The sequence below is a fragment of the Benincasa hispida genome, chromosome 8, assembly GCF_027475165.1.
Source record: "Benincasa hispida cultivar pf3 chromosome 8, pf3_genome.v1.1, whole genome shotgun sequence".
In the NCBI taxonomy this organism is placed as follows: Eukaryota; Viridiplantae; Streptophyta; class Magnoliopsida; order Cucurbitales; family Cucurbitaceae; genus Benincasa; species Benincasa hispida.
The window spans coordinates 29373679-29396006 of NC_143485.1; the positions used below are offsets into that span (position 1 = coordinate 29373679).

General features: G+C 36.5%; 1 protein-coding gene and 1 pseudogene across 2 annotated transcripts; one reads left to right on the plus strand and one right to left on the minus strand.

Moving 5' to 3' along the window:
- The first annotated feature begins 1300 nt into the window (after positions 1-1300).
- On the plus strand, positions 1301-11049 carry LOC150034492 (lecithin-cholesterol acyltransferase-like 4). The gene is made up of 10 exons (XM_090316884.1): positions 1301-1859; positions 2772-2863; positions 7085-7203; positions 7400-7535; positions 7973-8024; positions 8254-8354; positions 9003-9185; positions 10189-10346; positions 10506-10560; positions 10754-11049. The coding sequence occupies exons 1-10, from the start codon at positions 1619-1621 to the stop codon at positions 10937-10939; spliced, it is 1323 nt and encodes a 440-aa protein (XP_090173010.1). The 5' UTR covers positions 1301-1618; the 3' UTR covers positions 10940-11049.
- Positions 11050-11559: 510 nt separating this feature from the next.
- Positions 11560-21337, minus strand: LOC150034493 (lecithin-cholesterol acyltransferase-like 4; annotated as a pseudogene). The gene is made up of 10 exons (XR_016531592.1): positions 20779-21337; positions 19775-19866; positions 15409-15527; positions 15073-15208; positions 14585-14636; positions 14255-14355; positions 13424-13606; positions 12263-12420; positions 12049-12103; positions 11560-11855 (listed from the first exon to the last, which is right to left on the minus strand). The product of XR_016531592.1 is annotated as a lecithin-cholesterol acyltransferase-like 4 (transcript).
- Positions 21338-22328: the final 991 nt, after the last annotated feature.

Consider the following 22328-nt stretch of genomic DNA (forward strand, 5'->3'; position numbering starts at 1 on the left):
AATTTAAGATTTTTTTTTAATATAAATGTAATTTAAATTTAAATTTTAATTATATAATGCAAATAAAGATTATGTGTGTGTGCACGCACGTGTATGCGTGCATTTGTACGTATGGGTGCATGTACTCTATATCTGTGTCTGTGTCTGTCTGTGCATGAGCGTGTGTGTGGTTGTGTGTGTGCATGCATGTATGCGTGTGTGTGGTTGTGTGTGTGCATGCATGTATGCGTGTGTGTGTGTCGTGCGTGTGTGGGTGTGTGTGTGCGTGCGTGTGCGTGCATGTATGCGTGTGTGTGTCGTGCGTGTGCGGGTGTGTGTGTGCGTGCGTGTGTCTCTGTGTCTGTGTCTGTGTCTACGCGTGCGCGTGTGTGTATGTGTGTATGCATGTGTGTGTGCGCGTGCGTGTGCATGTGCATGTTGTGCATGCGTGTGTGTGCGCGCACGGATGTGCATATACGTGTGCGTGTGTGTGCATGTGCGTGTATGTGCATCATGCGTGCGTGTGCGGTTGTGTGTGTGCGCGTGCACGCGTATGCGTGTGCGTGTGCCTATGTGTGTGCGTGTGTGTTTATGTACGTTTGCATGCATGTGTGTGTGTGCGTACGTGTGTGTGTGTATGCGCGCGCGTGTGGGTGTGTGAGTGTGGGTGTGCGCGTGTGCGTGCGTGTGTGCGTCCGTGTCTGTGTGTGCATGTTTGCGCATGTGTGTGCATCTGTGTCTGTACGTGCATGTGCGGTGTGTGTGTGTGCATTAACTGATATCACATCCAAATTAGAGGGATCTTGGTCGGATGAAAATATTGTTGAGAATGACTTAAAAGAATTGGAAGTTACTGCCCATACCAACAAAGTGCATTTCATTTTCCATAGCTTAATCATAAGAACTCCAAACTTAAGTGTGCTCAGTGGCCTTGTTTTACATCTTTCTTAAGTAAAGAATTGAATTCTTAATTAATTTATAAAGATAAAAAAAATTAAAATTTAAGATTATGTTAGGCAATAATTTTGTTTTTCAGTTTTCGTTTTTTATTTTTAAAAATTAAGTCTATTTTTTTTCTATTTGTTAAAATAATTTTTTAAATATAATAATTGAATTCTTACCTAAATCCTAAAAACAAAAATAGATTTTTAAAAGTTACATTTATTAATTTTTAAAATTTAACTTGATTTTTTAAATTAACGATAAAAAATACATAAAAATTTAAAATCAGCGCTTAAAAAACAACATTAAAGAAAGAAAGAGAGAGAGAAAAGAGATAAGATTAGAGAAAATAGGTCAAACTTCTTATTGATTGACTGGATTTGTTTTAAGACTTGTAAATAGAGACAATGGAGAAAGAGAAGAGCAGGTGGAGCCGTGGAGGCCATCGACCCACAACCTTCATCCAATCATTTTCAAATTAGGACAAACCTTAATCCCTCTTTTAGATTACCACACAAGATTTCGTACTGTTTCGCTTCAAACATCCCCAAATCCTTATCCCGTCCTCTTTCTCCTCCTTGCCGTCGCCGTCGCCGTCTCCGTCTTTCAAGTATTGGGGTTTCGTTGACCAAATTTCTTGCCTCAGATCGTCCTTCTTGGGTTCCAATTTCACGTACGGAAGGAGGGTTTAATTGGTATGGCTGTGCTTTTGGAGGAGATAGTGAAGTCCGTCGAGTTATGGTTGAAGCTGATCAAGAAGCCTGAGCCCTTCGTTGACCCGAATCTCGATCCTGTTCTTTTGGTGCCGGGGATTGCTGGTTCCATCTTGAATGCGGTTAATGAAGATACCGGCAATGAGGAGCGAGTTTGGGTCAGGGTATTGGGGGCTGATTCTAAATTACGTACCGAGCTATGGTCATTTTACGATCCCACTTCTGGTAATGTTATTGGCTTTCTACATCTTGTCGCTCTAGTTTTCTGGTGATTAGGACTCGTCTATTTTTTTCTGCTCTTGTACTCTTGCTAGGCTTTGGGTTTCCTTGGAAAATGAGTTCAGCCCTGTCACTTAGAAATTGATGTTTTGAGACTGAGTAGATGCTCGGGTAAAACAAGGACATGGAAGTCATCAATGTAATTGTAGTTTATCACGGTGTTCAAACTTAGCTCGGACTCTCGAGATTTAGCCTATTTTAGTTGGCCTTATAATATGTGGAATTTGTTATAATTCCACTATGATCAATTGTGTTAGGAGAACGTCTTTAATAAATAACACAAATATATTCAATTCTGGGTTTAAGGAGATATAGATTCTGGTCAAGCTCATACTAATTTGTCTTCAAGGGATCTTGCAGGGATATACTGTTAATTAGACGCTATTTGAAATGAATATGTGGGTATAATTCGGTACTGATTTAGTTTGCTAGGCTTGGCTAGTCTGCTGTTATGGGAATTGGGAGCAAGCGGATATCATATTAATAAACATCTAGCAAAATTGAGTGAAGGTTAATTCTTAATTGTGATTAAGGTGCAATGTTATTGTGATTTAACAAACATGCAACGTGAAGGTTTAAGCTGCTAATTTTTCATCAATCTTAGTTACGTTCATGATGCTGTTCTCCTCCAAAACATTCCTGAAACAATTTTTTCCCATGTGCCCTGGTGCTTGTGATGTTGGTTGAGAAAATGCTTTCAATTGTTAACCCAACGTATCCAGTTTGAATTATGATGTTTAATGTTGTTCTGAATTATGATATTCTCTGTCCATTATAAAGTTCCGCATCGTCCATAAAAGAGAAACGTTTGGTGTTCCATTTCTTTTTCCAGTGCACTAACATCTTCTAGTGTAACAGGTGAGTCTGTATGTTTTGATCCGAAGATCAAAATTAGAGTTCCAGATGAGAGAAATGGATTGTATGCAATAGATAATTTGGACCCTGACATGGTATACTCTTAAGTCTTATTTATATACTGATTTCTGCTTTAAAATATTTTGCTCTGAATTTGTTTGCAATTGCGGTGAAGTTATTAACGGGAAAATCTAATAATTTCCTCTTGTTCTTCACTTGCATGTCCACACAAACACATGTACGTTATTTCTTTTTAATGGTCCATTTGTATATGATTATGTTCAAGCAAGATAAATGTTTGTTTTGTGAATATAGTATCAATGTATACTTTTTTTTTTTTATGCGAAACAGTCCAAACAATTTCATTGATAGTGTGAAATTACAAAAAGGCAAATTATCGTGAGAGATTACATAATAGTATTTCCACTGTGTAGTAAGAGATGTAAGATTGTAATCACAAAAAGATGGGGTGAGTTTACACCAAGTGAGAGCTGTATACAAAAGATGATAAGAAAAGCGAGTGAAATGTATCTCTCTATCTTCAAAGACCCGATTGTTTCGTTCATTCCAAATGAGCCATAAATAAGTTTTTTGATAATGAAGGTCCACAAGATCTCCCTTTTTGCTTTGGAGGGGTGGCCAATGAGAAGCATATTCAATAAGGTGAGAGTCATTTTGGAACACCATATAGTAGTTGAAGCATCACAGGGTTCTTTCCCAAAATGATTGAGCAAAGTCGCAAAAGATCAATAAATGCATAATGGATTCACTATTTTGATGAAAAAGAACACACCAATTAGGAGCCGATGAAATCCATAGGGCCTTTCTTATGAGAACATTTGCAGTATTTATGCTACCACGACTGACTTCCCACAAGTAGAACTGAATCTTTTCTGGGATGGGACCTTTCCAAATATTCTTATAGAGAGAAGCATTCTGATTATGTCCTTTAGAGGCAATGTGTAGAGTGATCGACTTTGATGAGAACTTACCAGATTTATCAAGAATCCATCTCCAAGTGTCATTCGCCGTAGGGTTGACTAAGGGCAAGAGCAGAGAGGGCATGGTAGTCCAATCCTCATTTTCGGCTTCTGTTAGGTTATGTCTCAATCCAAGGTCTCATGCTTGATGATCATGGTTCCAACAGTGAGCAATAGGGGCCTCTTTGTGGCCAGATAGAGCAAATAGCCTTGGGAAAGCATTTTTAAGGGCGATGGTTCCCACCCAACGGTCCTTCCATAATAATGTATTACGACCATTGCCAATCACATGAACAATGTTCTCAAGGATGAGGTCACTCATCTTAGCTATGTGTATCCAAGGTCCTTTGAATCTTTTAAGGAGCCTATTATGTGGTTGTAATGGTGAACCATATTTCACATCAATAATGAGTCTCCAAAGGGCATTCTTCTCGGTTTGGTATCTCCATATTCATTTTGCTAAAAGGCCATTATTCTGCTTTTCCAATTCAATCAAGCTGAGCCCCCCCTCTTTAGTGGGAAGTTGAACAATTTCCCATCTAATTGAATGGATACCTCCTTTGTTTTTTTTGCCCGTTCCACATAAAGTTCCTATAAAGTTTCTCAATTCGATCAATAGCCTTGGATGAAATCTTGGAGATTGACATGCAATATGTGGGGAGGTTGCTAAGAGTCGCTTGTATCAAGGTAAGCCTGCCACCCTTGGAGACATGTGTACCATTGCAGCTATTAAGACGTCTTTCCACCTTTCAATGATAGGCTCCCAAAAAGATGATGGATTCCCATACAATAGTAATCCGAGGTATATAGATGGCCAAGAGCCAACCTTGTAGCCATATGAAGCTGCCACTGTATTGACCAAGGCATTATCTAAGTGAATGCCTAAAATCTCATATTTGGCATGGTTGATGCGAAGACCGGAGGCTTGCTTAAAGGATCCAATAGTCTTAAATAAGTTTGCCAGATATTCATCATTGTGGGATGGAAAAAAGAATGGTATCATCTGCAAACTGCAAATGGTTGATTTTGAGTCCAAAATTTCTAACCATAAAGCCTTCAATGTGGCTAGCAATCATCCCATTGGTGAGCATTCTACTGAGACAATCAACCACCAAGGTGAATAGGAATGGGGAGAGGGGGTCTCCCTGACGGAGGCCATGAGAAGCCTTGATTTTACCTCTAGGTCTGCCATTGATAATAATGGAGAAGTTTATAGAAGAAATACAACCCATAATCCATCTTCTCCAGGTATTACTGAAGCCTATTGCTTCCAAGCTTTTGTGAAACAACTCTCAATCAACCATGTCAAATGCTTTCTGAACATCCAACTTTATCACTAAACCTTTGGTTTTATTTCTGATGTGGTGATCAGTCAATTCACTTGCAATCAAGGAGGCTTCAATTATCTGTCGACCAACCACAAAGGCAAATTAATTTTTGGTGATGGTATCAGGTAGGACTTTCTTTAATCTTTTGGATAAAACCCTCTCAATAATTTTGTATAGGCAAGTGGTGAGACTGATCGGTTTGTAGTCCTCAACCCTTTTGGCATTAGATTTCTTAGCAATCAAACATATATACGTCTCATTGAGGTTGACGTTGATGATAGCTTTCTCAAAAAAGTCTTGGAACACTCTTTTGATATCATCCTTAAGGATGTGCCATTGCTTTTTGAAGAATTCTGAAGTATAACCATAAGGACCCGTGGATTTATGAGTTCCCAAATCAGAAACAACATTTCAAATCTCATTTTCAGGGAATGGGGCTTCCAAGGCAATAGATTGTTCCGAAGAGATAGGGTCCCAATTGTCAATCGGTGGAAGATCTCTGCTGCTATTCTTTTTTGCGTAAAGATCACGGTAGACATCAAGAAACTCAGCCTCTATCTCAATGTCATCAAGCAAGCTTTGCCCCTGTTTAGAAAGAATCTCAATAATCATGTTCTTTCTTTTTCTATAGGACATAAATCTGTGAAAAGGTGTACTATTATTGTCCCCCTCCTTGATTCATTTAATCTTTACATATTTGCCTCCAACTAATTTCCTTTGAGAAAGATAGATCAATGAGTTTGGCTTTAATAGAAGTCCTTCGGAGTTGTGCAGCGTGGTCGAGGCCATATTACCTCTTCATGATCTTCCACCCTACTTAATTTGGTCAATAGATCTGTCTTTTTGGTTTGTGAGCAACCAAATGTCTCTGTTCCATGTTTTCAGGAGTTGCTTGAGATTTTTCAGCTTTTGAATAAAGCCATGGCCAGCCCAACCATTGATTCGATTACTTTGCCACCAACTAGAGAGCAAATTGGTAAAGGAGTGATGTTCCATCCACATATTTTCAATTTGAAGTAACTTGGACCCCATCTCTATATGTCGAGAGTCATGTGGATCGGATAGTGGTCAGAAGTTGGCTGAGGGAGGTGTCTGACAATGCCACTAGTGAACTTATCAATGCACGAGCTCGATATGAGAAACCAATCAATTAACGTCATCACTAGTGACTCTAAAATTTGACCATGTATACTCACCATTTGACAGGGGAGGACCAATGAGAGAGCAATCATTAATGAAGTTGTTGAAGAGGTCCATACTAGCAGTTCCACTTAATTTTCCAAAGATCATCTTGATACATTGAAGTCTCCTTCAATAACCCAATGAACATTGCAAAGGTGAGTGAGGTCATAAAGCTCTTCCCATAAATGATCCCTATCTTTAGCCTTAGATGGCCATATACTCCTGTCAACCAAAAAGTGTAACATCCATGAGAGAAATTTGCAAGGAAAGAAAGTGGTTACCTTTAATGACTTTGTCAACATTGGTAGATGGATCATTCCACATTATAAGGATACTACCAGCCATGTTAATCGCATCCAAGGAGGCTGAATCAATGTGACAAGAGCTCCAAATAGTTTTGATAAACTTCTAATCAATATTAGCTCCTTTTGTTTCCTATAAGATAACAAAAGTGGCATTGGTTTTGTTGAGAAGGTCTTTTATCGTTGCTCTTTTCTTCCTCGAGCAGAGGCCACGACCATTCTAAAACAGGGTGCAAATGTTTCCTGTCATAATTAATGGAGGATGCAAGGTTTTTTAGCTCCCTTTTAAGTCTTGCAGCTTTCGAATTAAACTTTCCACCTTTTTGTGTTTTGCTCGGAATAACCACAGAGACCGTACATGATGTGTTAATATTTTACTCCAAAACTTGAGCTATTCAAATTCTTTAAAGTATTCACTTCAGGGTAGAAACATTTTTCTGATTGTTTTTATTCAATTAACTAAGATAGTTGAAAGTTGTACGTAATGGACTGAACAAGATTTTTCTTTTTGATTTGCACTATAGATTGTTGGATGCGATTCTATTTACTATTTCCATGACATGATTGTTGAAATGACCAAGTGGGGTTTTCAAGAAGGAAAAACACTTTTTGGGTTTGGATATGATTTTCGCCAAAGTAACAGGTATCAACTAAAGTTCAGATTATTTTATCAATACATCTTTTTATTCCTTCTTTGAAAAGCAGGAAAAATGTAAATGATGAAGTTGTCTTCATGAATTTCCTTATTCAGTTTTCAGTATAGATTGTTTATGCTTATATTTCCTTTTAGGTTTGTGGATTTTGGGTCTTTCACACTTCTGCTTTGCCTGCTTTTCTAGGTTGCCAGAAACATTGGATCTCTTAGCTGCAAAACTGGAGGCAGTATATAATGCTTCGGGAGGGAAAAAGATTAATATCATAAGTCATTCGATGGGCGGTCTTTTAGTGAAATGCTTCATGGGCTTGCGCAGCAAAGTAAAAATATTCATTTCTACATTCTTATGTACAATCATCTGTAACCATCTTCATCCTAGCTCCTAGGGGTGACCCATCCATTATTATTTATTTTTTTTTTTTGGGGGGGGGGGAAGATGCGGAATCAAAAGTCTTGTGAAGTTGATTCTAATGGATAAAAGGGGCAGATTAGTAGGAAAATATTATTCACTCAATTTTTACCCATAAATTATTTTAAAAAATGTGGTGAGAGGGGAAGGAGAGGGCAAGCCCTCCTCCCAACAACTTGGCATCCACAATGTACCTGCTTTCATTCCTTCATTCACATCAAACACGTTCCAAGTTTATTTTGTTTAATTATTCGTTTTATTGTTTTCTTAGGAGAAGGGTGGAGTTTATAACTTCTGTTTGCACATATTCAGATTCTTAATTTAATACATTCTTTCATTTGCTTGCAGATTTTTGAGAAGTATGTGCAGAATTGGATTGCAATTGCTGCGCCATTCCAGGGTGAGACTTCAGAAGTATTTAATATTGAATAATATCTTCCCTTAAAGTACTTTTCTCTGATGTTGATTGCTTGAGTGAATAGGTTATAAGGTGGTTTAAATTTCCTCCAACCCTTTATTTATTTATTTTTTTAATCTGTGGTAGTTGGTTTATGCGATTGGGAGTCTGAATATGGATCCTAAAAGTGATGTTAGAAATGCACTCAATTTAATGATTATGGGTTTAACAGGTGCACCTGGATATGTTACATCAACCTTTGTGAGTGGAATGTCATTCGTTACTGGATGGAGACAGAACTTCTTCATATCAAAGTGGAGCATGCACCAACTTGTATGAGCAAAATGACAGTATTCATTATATTTTTTTCACGTTGATTGAATAGTTAAACAGTTTTGTAGGAGGAATATGAAACTGAATGACATTCACTTTATTGCATTTTCTTCTTCCCTGCTAAGAATTGTACATGTGGTCATATTTATTTCATTTTTGAAGATGGAAAAATTTGGTCTTGTGATTGATGCGGCAGTGTCACTGTCAAGCACATCTTTTCTCTAGTTTCTATCTTTCGACTCTTTATTTGAGCTTGGTTCTTCTGGTAAAATAAAATTGAAGAGAATTCCTTCTAGGATTAGGTTCCTCTTTGGATTTTAGCTTTGGAGTGGTTTAATGCTTATGGTGGATTGAACAGGAGAAGGTTGTTTTGGTTTCTTTCCTTTCAATTGTGTCTGATGCTTCTCATTAAAAGAAATTAAAGGATCAATCCTTTTTTTTGTGTGTGCACGTGTGTGTCTGCATGCGGAAATTTAACATATTTGTGATTTTTCAATATGTTGTTCTTTATGCAGATTTTGTGTATTTTAGTTGTTAAATTATATTAAAAGAAAACTCATTATGGATACTCTTCTGGCTTAGCTGGTTTGGTTAACTCATCCTGTTTTTAGTTTCTCTATGACTAAGACCGTCTTTTCCACTCCTCAGCTTATTGAATGCCCATCCATTTACGAGCTAATGGGCTCTCCAGACTTTAATTGGCAACACATTCCTCTTCTAGAAGTTTGGAGAGAGAAACATGACAAGGATGGGAACACTCGTAATGTGTTGGAATCTTACCCACTTAAAGAAAGTGTTGAAATACTGACAGAATCTCTCTCAACAAACACGGTGAGTTCTGATTGCCATGTCATATACATCACATCTAAAGATTGAAGTCACCAATATAGTGTGCTAGATTTTAGGGTTCAGTTGGTATTTTTTATTTTCTCTCTCTTGTTTCTCATTGTTAAGAAAGGTTCCCAAAATTATATGCAAATTTTAGAAATAACACTTTTTTCAGTTTCCAGTTTTTCAAACATATGAAAGAAAACATTATTTGAAAATTTTTAAAATTTTTACATATAGAATGCATAATAATATTAAATAAATAAATAAATAGGTAATTGTTTTAAATGGTAAAACTATTGAAAATATTTTAATATCACTATCTATTAGTGATAGAGCGTGATAGACTTCTATCTCTCAGTGATAATAGTTGTACATAAGTTGATAGAGAGTGACATTTTGCTATATTTGTAAATAAGTTGACTCATTTTCCTTTATTTGAAAACAACTCTAAATAAATACGACAACTCTTTTTTGATATTTGATTAAAAAATTATTTTCATGTTAATTTTTTAACTTTTTAATCTTATATTTGACGGAACAAGTAATACCAATGGTTATCAAACATATTTTTGTTCTTTTTCATCAATGAAAAGAAAGAAAAGGAAACAAAAGTCAGTTATTATGCATAGTTACATTTTTCTTTCTGTAAATGAGGAAACCATAAATGAGGTACAAGAATCTAGAATGCTATCAAATAAGTCTTTATATTTTTTCTTAGGCTCCATTTTCAAATGGGGACATTATCAAATGAGAGCATTATTTCTCATAGATTATTCTGCTTAGAAAGTTCTCAAAATAAATGATCTTTAATTCGGTAAAGTTTGTAAAGCTAGTGGTTTTTGGCACTGTTACGTGTGTTATGTGAGTGACTAGATAAATTACATACGCCTCTTGTCTATGAGATGTTACTGTTTGATGCTGGGAGATCAAAGATATTACAAATTTTTGGTGTCTGATTTTGGTCTGCATTTTCAAACTATAAAGTTCTATGTACTTGAACCAGATTCTTCATGATGGAGTGGATATTCCCCTGCCATTTAATTTGGAGATTTTGAAATGGGCAAACGAGACGAGGGAAATTTTAAAGAGTGCCAAACTACCTCCTCAGGTCAAGTTTTACAATATATATGCAACTGGTCTTCAGACACCACACACTGTTTGGTAAGCCTTGATTTTGCTAAATCATCTTTGACAAATTTTGGTGAATTTATTATAGGCAAAACCTTTTGATTATTTGGATGTTTGCTTCGTCATGTTATTATTTTATGTAATGTCAAATTTTGCTTGGCTTCTGAAAATGATGTATTATTCATTCTACAGCTATGGAGATGCAGAAAATCCTGTCGCTGATTTACATAAACTGCGATACACTGAGGTCACTGTTGTCTTTCCATAGCATCTTTTCAATTATAATCTTACATGCTCAGGGTGTGGAACCTTGAAATATTTTCATATAACATTTTCCTACCCAATGCCATTTTATGTTCTACGATTCTCTTTTTCCTATCTTTGAAGTTGTATAGATGAATATGGAAAGCTGACTTGAATTTTTCGTTATTCGTTTTCAGCCCAAGTATGTTTACGTCGATGGTGATGGGACAGTTCCGGTGGAATCTTCAATGGTTTGTTCTGTTACCTCCTTTTTATTTATTTATTTATTTATTTATTTTAATTTAAATATTAATAGTGAAGCAGATTGTGATTCCGCTGCTTGCATTATCCATCTCTTGGAGGTCTATCCCTGTTTCGTCTAGCTTCTAAATTGATAGTCAGATGTTTTCTGCTGATTGTTATCAAGTTACCTATTTACCTTTAGGCCAAATTGGTCTAGAGGTAAATAGAGGCATGACCTTGATAAAGGGTTAAGAGGTCATGAGTTCAATCTATGGTGACCAGTTACTTAGGATCTCATATCTTATAGGTTTCCTTGACACCCAAATATTATAGGGTTGACGGGTTGTCCCGTGAGATTAGTCGCTTTTTACCCATCATTTAGACAATTTCCTGCCATGTGAACATATATATATATATATATATATATTATATGTGGGGTCCATTTGTTAGTCATGTAGCCATCTGATATGTTGTGGTACTGCTTCGTTTTGCTCATTTTGGTCGTGTTTGCAAAATGAGCAAAACGAAGCAGTACCACAACATATCAGATGGCTACATGACTAACAAATGGACCCCACATATAATATATATATATATATATATATATGTTCACATGGCAGGAAATTGTCTAAATGATGGGTAAAAAGCGACTAATCTCACGGGACAACCCGTCAACCCTATAATATTTGGGTGTCAAGGAAACCTATAAGATATGAGATCCTAAGTAACTGGTCACCATAGATTGAACTCATGACCTCTTAACCCTTTATCAAGGTCATGCCTCTATTTACCTCTAGACCAATTTGGCCTAAAGGTAAATAGGTAACTTGATAACAATCAGCAGAAAACATCTGACTATCAATTTAGAAGCTAGACGAAACAGGGATAGACCTCCAAGAGATGGATAATGCAAGCAGCGGAATCACAATCTGCTTCACTATTAATATTTAAATTAAAATAAATAAATAAATAAATAAATAAAAAGGAGGTAACAGAACAAACCATTGAAGATTCCACCGGAACTGTCCCATCACCATCGACGTAAACATACTTGGGCTGAAAACGAATAACGAAAAATTCAAGTCAGCTTTCCATATTCATCTATACAACTTCAAAGATAGGAAAAAGAGAATCGTAGAACATAAAATGGCATTGGGTAGGAAAATGTTATATGAAAATATTTCAAGGTTCCACACCCTGAGCATGTAAGATTATAATTGAAAAGATGCTATGGAAAGACAACAGTGACCTCAGTGTATCGCAGTTTATGTAAATCAGCGACAGGATTTTCTGCATCTCCATAGCTGTAGAATGAATAATACATCATTTTCAGAAGCCAAGCAAAATTTGACATTACATAAAATAATAACATGACGAAGCAAACATCCAAATAATCAAAAGGTTTTGCCTATAATAAATTCACCAAAATTTGTCAAAGATGATTTAGCAAAATCAAGGCTTACCAAACAGTGTGTGGTGTCTGAAGACCAGTTGCATATATATTGTAAAACTTGACCTGAGGAGGTAGTTTGGCACTCTTTAAAATTTCCCTCGTCTCGTTTGCCCATTTCAAAATCTCCAAATTAAATGGCAGGGGAATATCCACTCCATCATGAAGAATCTGGTTCAAGTACATAGAACTTTATAGTTTGAAAATGCAGACCAAAATCAGACACCAAAAATTTGTAATATCTTTGATCTCCCAGCATCAAACAGTAACATCTCATAGACAAGAGGCGTATGTAATTTATCTAGTCACTCACATAACACACGTAACAGTGCCAAAAACCACTAGCTTTACAAACTTTACCGAATTAAAGATCATTTATTTTGAGAACTTTCTAAGCAGAATAATCTATGAGAAATAATGCTCTCATTTGATAATGTCCCCATTTGAAAATGGAGCCTAAGAAAAAATATAAAGACTTATTTGATAGCATTCTAGATTCTTGTACCTCATTTATGGTTTCCTCATTTACAGAAAGAAAAATGTAACTATGCATAATAACTGACTTTTGTTTCCTTTTCTTTCTTTTCATTGATGAAAAAGAACAAAAATATGTTTGATAACCATTGGTATTACTTGTTCCGTCAAATATAAGATTAAAAAGTTAAAAAATTAACATGAAAATAATTTTTTAATCAAATATCAAAAAAGAGTTGTCGTATTTATTTAGAGTTGTTTTCAAATAAAGGAAAATGAGTCAACTTATTTACAAATATAGCAAAATGTCACTCTCTATCAACTTATGTACAACTATTATCACTGAGAGATAGAAGTCTATCACGCTCTATCACTAATAGATAGTGATATTAAAATATTTTCAATAGTTTTACCATTTAAAACAATTACCTATTTATTTATTTATTTAATATTATTATGCATTCTATATGTAAAAATTTTAAAAATTTTCAAATAATGTTTTCTTTCATATGTTTGAAAAACTGGAAACTGAAAAAAGTGTTATTTCTAAAATTTGCATATAATTTTGGGAACCTTTCTTAACAATGAGAAACAAGAGAGAGAAAATAAAAAATACCAACTGAACCCTAAAATCTAGCACACTATATTGGTGACTTCAATCTTTAGATGTGATGTATATGACATGGCAATCAGAACTCACCGTGTTTGTTGAGAGAGATTCTGTCAGTATTTCAACACTTTCTTTAAGTGGGTAAGATTCCAACACATTACGAGTGTTCCCATCCTTGTCATGTTTCTCTCTCCAAACTTCTAGAAGAGGAATGTGTTGCCAATTAAAGTCTGGAGAGCCCATTAGCTCGTAAATGGATGGGCATTCAATAAGCTGAGGAGTGGAAAAGACGGTCTTAGTCATAGAGAAACTAAAAACAGGATGAGTTAACCAAACCAGCTAAGCCAGAAGAGTATCCATAATGAGTTTTCTTTTAATATAATTTAACAACTAAAATACACAAAATCTGCATAAAGAACAACATATTGAAAAATCACAAATATGTTAAATTTCCGCATGCAGACACACACGTGCACACACAAAAAAAAGGATTGATCCTTTAATTTCTTTTAATGAGAAGCATCAGACACAATTGAAAGGAAAGAAACCAAAACAACCTTCTCCTGTTCAATCCACCATAAGCATTAAACCACTCCAAAGCTAAAATCCAAAGAGGAACCTAATCCTAGAAGGAATTCTCTTCAATTTTATTTTACCAGAAGAACCAAGCTCAAATAAAGAGTCGAAAGATAGAAACTAGAGAAAAGATGTGCTTGACAGTGACACTGCCGCATCAATCACAAGACCAAATTTTTCCATCTTCAAAAATGAAATAAATATGACCACATGTACAATTCTTAGCAGGGAAGAAGAAAATGCAATAAAGTGAATGTCATTCAGTTTCATATTCCTCCTACAAAACTGTTTAACTATTCAATCAACGTGAAAAAAATATAATGAATACTGTCATTTTGCTCATACAAGTTGGTGCATGCTCCACTTTGATATGAAGAAGTTCTGTCTCCATCCAGTAACGAATGACATTCCACTCACAAAGGTTGATGTAACATATCCAGGTGCACCTGTTAAACCCATAATCATTAAATTGAGTGCATTTCTAACATCACTTTTAGGATCCATATTCAGACTCCCAATCGCATAAACCAACTACCACAGATTAAAAAAATAAATAAATAAAGGGTTGGAGGAAATTTAAACCACCTTATAACCTATTCACTCAAGCAATCAACATCAGAGAAAAGTACTTTAAGGGAAGATATTATTCAATATTAAATACTTCTGAAGTCTCACCCTGGAATGGCGCAGCAATTGCAATCCAATTCTGCACATACTTCTCAAAAATCTGCAAGCAAATGAAAGAATGTATTAAATTAAGAATCTGAATATGTGCAAACAGAAGTTATAAACTCCACCCTTCTCCTAAGAAAACAATAAAACGAATAATTAAACAAAATAAACTTGGAACGTGTTTGATGTGAATGAAGGAATGAAAGCAGGTACATTGTGGATGCCAAGTTGTTGGGAGGAGGGCTTGCCCTCTCCTTCCCCTCTCACCACATTTTTTAAAATAATTTATGGGTAAAAATTGAGTGAATAATATTTTCCTACTAATCTGCCCCTTTTATCCATTAGAATCAACTTCACAAGACTTTTGATTCCGCATCTTCCCCCCCCCCCAAAAAAAAAAATAAAATAATAATGGATGGGTCACCCCTAGAGCTAGGATGAAGATGGTTACAGATGATTGTACATAAGAATGTAGAAATGAATATTTTTACTTTGCTGCGCAAGCCCATGAAGCATTTCACTAAAAGACCGCCCATCGAATGACTTATGATATTAATCTTTTTCCCTCCCGAAGCATTATATACTGCCTCCAGTTTTGCAGCTAAGAGATCCAATGTTTCTGGCAACCTAGAAAAGCAGGCAAAGCAGAAGTGTGAAAGACCCAAAATCCACAAACCTAAAAGGGAAATATAAGCATAAACAATCATACTGAAACTGATATAGGAAATTCATGAAGACAACTTCATCATTTACATTTTTCCTGCTTTTCAAAGAAGGAATAAAAAGATGGAATTGATTGATAAAATAATCTGAACTTTAGTTGATACCTGTTACTTTGGCGAAAATCATATCCAAACCCAAAAAGTGTTTTTTCCTTCTTGAAAACCCCACTTGGTCATTTCAACAATCATGTCATGGAATAGTAAATAGAATCGCATCCAACAATCTATAGTGCAAATCAAAAAAAAAATTTCTAAAGAAAAATCTTGTTCAGTCCATTACGTACAACTTTCAACTATCTTAGTTAATTGAATAAAAACAATCAGAAAATGTTTCTACCCTGAAGTGAATACTTTAAAGAATTTAATAGCTCAAGTTTTGGAGTAAAATATTAACACATCATGTACGGTCTCTGTGGTTATTCCGAGCAAAACACAAAAAGGTGGAAAGTTTAATTCGAAAGCTGCAAGACTTAAAAGGGAGCTAAAAAAAACCTTGCATCCTCCATTAATTATGACAGGAAACATTTGCACCCTGTTTTAGAATGGTCGTGGGCCTCTGCTCGAGGAAGAAAAGAGCAACGATAAAAGACCTTCTCAACAAAACCAATGCCACTTTTGTTATCTTATAGGAAACAAAAGGAGCTAATATTGATTAGAAGTTTATCAAACTATTTGGAGCTCTTGTCACATTGATTCAGCCTCCTTGGATGCGATTAACATGGCTGGTAGTATCCTTATAATTGGAATGATCCATCTACCAATGTTGACAAAGTCATTAAAGGGTAACCACTTTCTTTCCTTGCAAATTTCTCTCATGGATGTTACACTTTTTGGTTGACAGGAGTATATGGCCATCTAAGGCTAAAGATAGGGATCATTTATGGGAAGAGCTTTATGACCTCACTCACCTTTGCAATGTTCATTGGGTTATGAAGGAGACTTCAATGTATCAAGATGATCTTTGGGGAAAATATTAAAGTGGAACTGCTAGTATGGACCTCCTTCAACACTTCATTAATGATTGCTCTCTCATTGGTCCTCCCCTGTCAAATGGTGAGTATACATGGTCAAATTTTAGAGTCACTAGTGATGACGTTAATTGATTGGTTTCTCATATCGAGCCTCGGCATTGATAAGTTCACTAGGTGGCATTGTCAGACACCTCCCTCAGCCAACTTCTGACCACTATCCGATCCACATGACTCTCGACATATAGAGATGGGGTCCAAGTTACTTCAAATTTAAAAATATGTGGATGGAACATCACTCCTTTACCAATTTGCTCTCTAGTTGGTGGCAAAGTAATCGAATCAATGGTTGGGCTGGCCATGGCTTTATTCAAAAGCTGAAAAATCTCAAGCAACTCCTGAAAACATGGAACAGAGACATTTGGTTGCTCACAACCAAAGACAGATCTATTGACCAAATAAGTAGGGTGGAAGATCATGAAGAGGTAATATGGCCTCGACCACGGCTGCACAACTCCGAAGGACTTCTATTAAAGCCAAACTCATTGATCTATCTTTCTCAAAGGAAATTAGTTGGAGGCAACTATGTAAAGATTAAATGAATCAAGGAGGGGGACAATAATAGTACACCTTTCACAGATTTATGTCCTATAGAAAAAGAAAGAACATGATTATGAGATTCTTTCTAAACAGGGGCAAAGCTTGCTTGATGACATTGAGATAGAGGCTGAGTTTTCTTGATGTCTACCGTGATCTTTACGCAAAAAAGAATAGCAGCAGAGATCTTCCACCGATTGCAATTGGGACCCTATCTCTTCGGAACAATCTATTGCCTTGGAAGCCCCATTCCCTGAAAATGAGATTTGAAATGTTGTTTCTGATTTGGGAACTCATAAATCCACGGTCCCTTATGGTTATACTTCAGAATTCTTCAAAAAGCAATGGCACATCCTTAAGGATGATATCAAAAGAGTGTTCCAAGACTTTTTTTGAGAAAGCTATCATCAACGTCAACCTCAATGAGACGTATATATACACTGTTTGATTGCTAAGAATTCTAATGCCAAAAGGGTTGAGGACTACAAACCGATCAGTCTCACCACTTGCCTATACAAAATTATTGAGAGGGTTTTATCCAAAAGATTAAAGAAAGTCCTACCTGATACCATCACCAAAAATTAATTTGCCTTTGTGGTTGGTCGACAGATAATTGAAGCCTTCCTTGATTGCAAGTGAATTGACTGATCACCACATCAGAAATAAAACCAAAGGTTTAGTGATAAAGTTGTTGGATGTTCAGAAACATTTGACATGGTTGATTGAGAGTTGTTTCACAAAAGCTTGGAAGCAATAGCTTCAGTAATAACCTGGAGAAGATGGATTATGGTTGTATTTCTTCTATAAACTTCTCCATTATTATGGGCAGACCTAGAGGTAAAATCAAGGCAATCTCATGGCCTCCGTCAGGGAGACCCCCTCTCCCCATTCCTGATTCACCTTGGTGGTTGATTGTCTCAGTAGAAATGCCACCAATGGGATGATTGCTAGCCACATTGAAGGCTTATGGTTAGAAATTTTGGACTCAAAATCAACCATTTGCAGTTTGCAGATGATACCAATCTTTTTTCCATCCACAATGATGAATATCTGGCAAACTTATTTAAGACTATTGGATCCTTTAAGCAAGCCTCCGGTCTTCGCATCAACCATGCCAAATATGAGGATTTTAGGCATTCACTTAGATAATGCCTTGGTCAATACAGTGGCAGCTTCATATGGCTACAAGGTTGGCTCTTGTCTATATACCTCGGATTACTATTGTTGGGAATCCATCATCTTTTTGGGAGCCTATCATTGAAAGGTGAAAGAAAGACGTCTTAATAGCTGCAATGGTACACATGTCTCCAAGGTGGCAGGCTTACCTTGATACAAGCGACTCTTCAGCAACCTCCCCACATATTGCATGTCAATCTCCAAGAATTTCATCCAAGGCTATGATCGAATTGAGAAACTTTATAGAACTTTATGTGGAACGGCAAAAAAAACAAAGGAGGTATCCATTCAATTAGATGGGAAATTGTTTCAACTTCCCACTAAAGAGGGGGGGCTCAGCTTGATTGAATTGGAAAAGCAGAATAATGGCCTTTTAGCAAAATGAATATGGAGATACCAAACCGAGAAGAATGCCTTGGAGACTCATTATTGATGTGAAATATGGTTCACCATTACAACCACATAATAGGCTCCTTAAAAGATTCAAAGGACCTTGGATACACATAGCTAAGATGAGTGACCTCATCCTTGAGAACATTGTTCATGTGATTGGCAATGGTCGTAATACATTATTATGGAAGGACCGTTGGGTGGGAACCATCGCCCTTTTAAAAATGCTTTCCCAAGGCTATTTGCTCTATCTGGCCACAAAGAGGCCCCTATTGCTCACTGTTGGAACCATGATCATCAAGCATGAGACCTTGGATAGAGACATAACCTAACAGAAGCCGAAAATGAGGATTGGACTACCATGCCCTCTCTGCTCTTGCCCTTAGTCAACCCTACGGCGAATGACACTTGGAGATGGATTCTTGATAAATCTGGTAAGTTCTCATCAAAGTCGATCACGCTCTACACATTGCCTCTAAAGGACATAATCAGAATGCTTCTCTCTATAAGAATATTTGAAAGGTCCCATCCCAGAAAAGATTCAGTTCTACTTGTGGGAAGTCAGTCGTGGTAGCATAAATACTGCAAATGTTCTCATAAGAAAGGCCCTATGGATTTCATCGGCTCCAATTGGTTAATTGTGTTCTTTTTCATCAAAATAGTGAATCCATTATGCATTTATTGATCTTTTGCGACTTTGCTCAAATCATTTTGGGAAAGAACCCTGTGATGCTTCAACTACTATATGGTGTTCCAAAATGACTCTCACCTTATTGAATATGCTTCTCATTGGCCACCCCTCCAAAGCAAAAAGGGAGATCTTGTGGACCTTCATTATCAAAAAACTTATTTATGGTCTCATTTGGAATGAACGAAACAATCGGGTCTTTGAAGATAGAGAGATACAATTTCACTCGCTTTTCTTATCATCTTTTGTTACAGCTCTTGCTTGGTGTAAACTCACCCCCATCTTTTTGTGATTACAATCTTACATCTCTTACTACACAGTGGAAATACTATTATGTAATCTCTCACGATAATTTGCCTTTTTGTAATTTCACACTATCAATGAAATTGTTTGGACTGTTTCGCATAAAAAAAAAAAAAGTATACATTGATACTATATTCACAAAACAAACATTTATCTTGCTTGAACATAATCATATACAAATGGACCATTAAAAAGAAATAACGTACATGTGTTTGTGTGGACATGCAAGTGAAGAACAAGAGGAAATTATTAGATTTTCCCGTTAATAACTTCACCGCAATTGCAAACAAATTCAGAGCAAAATATTTTAAAGCAGAAATCAGTATATAAATAAGACTTAAGAGTATACCATGTCAGGGTCCAAATTATCTATTGCATACAATCCATTTCTCTCATCTGGAACTCTAATTTTGATCTTCGGATCAAAACATACAGACTCACCTGTTACACTAGAAGATGTTAGTGCACTGGAAAAAGAAATGGAACACCAAACGTTTCTCTTTTATGGACGATGCGGAACTTTATAATGGACAGAGAATATCATAATTCAGAACAACATTAAACATCATAATTCAAACTGGATACGTTGGGTTAACAATTGAAAGCATTTTCTCAACCAACATCACAAGCACCAGGGCACATGGGAAAAAATTGTTTCAGGAATGTTTTGGAGGAGAACAGCATCATGAACGTAACTAAGATTGATGAAAAATTAGCAGCTTAAACCTTCACGTTGCATGTTTGTTAAATCACAATAACATTGCACCTTAATCACAATTAAGAATTAACCTTCACTCAATTTTGCTAGATGTTTATTAATATGATATCCGCTTGCTCCCAATTCCCATAACAGCAGACTAGCCAAGCCTAGCAAACTAAATCAGTACCGAATTATACCCACATATTCATTTCAAATAGCGTCTAATTAACAGTATATCCCTGCAAGATCCCTTGAAGACAAATTAGTATGAGCTTGACCAGAATCTATATCTCCTTAAACCCAGAATTGAATATATTTGTGTTATTTATTAAAGACGTTCTCCTAACACAATTGATCATAGTGGAATTATAACAAATTCCACATATTATAAGGCCAACTAAAATAGGCTAAATCTCGAGAGTCCGAGCTAAGTTTGAACACCGTGATAAACTACAATTACATTGATGACTTCCATGTCCTTGTTTTACCCGAGCATCTACTCAGTCTCAAAACATCAATTTCTAAGTGACAGGGCTGAACTCATTTTCCAAGGAAACCCAAAGCCTAGCAAGAGTACAAGAGCAGAAAAAAATAGACGAGTCCTAATCACCAGAAAACTAGAGCGACAAGATGTAGAAAGCCAATAACATTACCAGAAGTGGGATCGTAAAATGACCATAGCTCGGTACGTAATTTAGAATCAGCCCCCAATACCCTGACCCAAACTCGCTCCTCATTGCCGGTATCTTCATTAACCGCATTCAAGATGGAACCAGCAATCCCCGGCACCAAAAGAACAGGATCGAGATTCGGGTCAACGAAGGGCTCAGGCTTCTTGATCAGCTTCAACCATAACTCGACGGACTTCACTATCTCCTCCAAAAGCACAGCCATACCAATTAAACCCTCCTTCCGTACGTGAAATTGGAACCCAAGAAGGACGATCTGAGGCAAGAAATTTGGTCAACGAAACCCCAATACTTGAAAGACGGAGACGGCGACGGCGACGGCAAGGAGGAGAAAGAGGACGGGATAAGGATTTGGGGATGTTTGAAGCGAAACAGTACGAAATCTTGTGTGGTAATCTAAAAGAGGGATTAAGGTTTGTCCTAATTTGAAAATGATTGGATGAAGGTTGTGGGTCGATGGCCTCCACGGCTCCACCTGCTCTTCTCTTTCTCCATTGTCTCTATTTACAAGTCTTAAAACAAATCCAGTCAATCAATAAGAAGTTTGACCTATTTTCTCTAATCTTATCTCTTTTCTCTCTCTCTTTCTTTCTTTAATGTTGTTTTTTAAGCGCTGATTTTAAATTTTTATGTATTTTTTATCGTTAATTTAAAAAATCAAGTTAAATTTTAAAAATTAATAAATGTAACTTTTAAAAATCTATTTTTGTTTTTAGGATTTAGGTAAGAATTCAATTATTATATTTAAAAAATTATTTTAACAAATAGAAAAAAAATAGACTTAATTTTTAAAAATAAAAAACGAAAACTGAAAAACAAAATTATTGCCTAACATAATCTTAAATTTTAATTTTTTTTATCTTTATAAATTAATTAAGAATTCAATTCTTTACTTAAGAAAGATGTAAAACAAGGCCACTGAGCACACTTAAGTTTGGAGTTCTTATGATTAAGCTATGGAAAATGAAATGCACTTTGTTGGTATGGGCAGTAACTTCCAATTCTTTTAAGTCATTCTCAACAATATTTTCATCCGACCAAGATCCCTCTAATTTGGATGTGATATCAGTTAATGCACACACACACACCGCACATGCACGTACAGACACAGATGCACACACATGCGCAAACATGCACACACAGACACGGACGCACACACGCACGCACACGCGCACACCCACACTCACACACCCACACGCGCGCGCATACACACACACACGTACGCACACACACACATGCATGCAAACGTACATAAACACACACGCACACACATAGGCACACGCACACGCATACGCGTGCACGCGCACACACACAACCGCACACGCACGCATGATGCACATACACGCACATGCACACACACGCACACGTATATGCACATCCGTGCGCGCACACACACGCATGCACAACATGCACATGCACACGCACGCGCACACACACATGCATACACACATACACACACGCGCACGCGTAGACACAGACACAGACACAGAGACACACGCACGCACACACACACC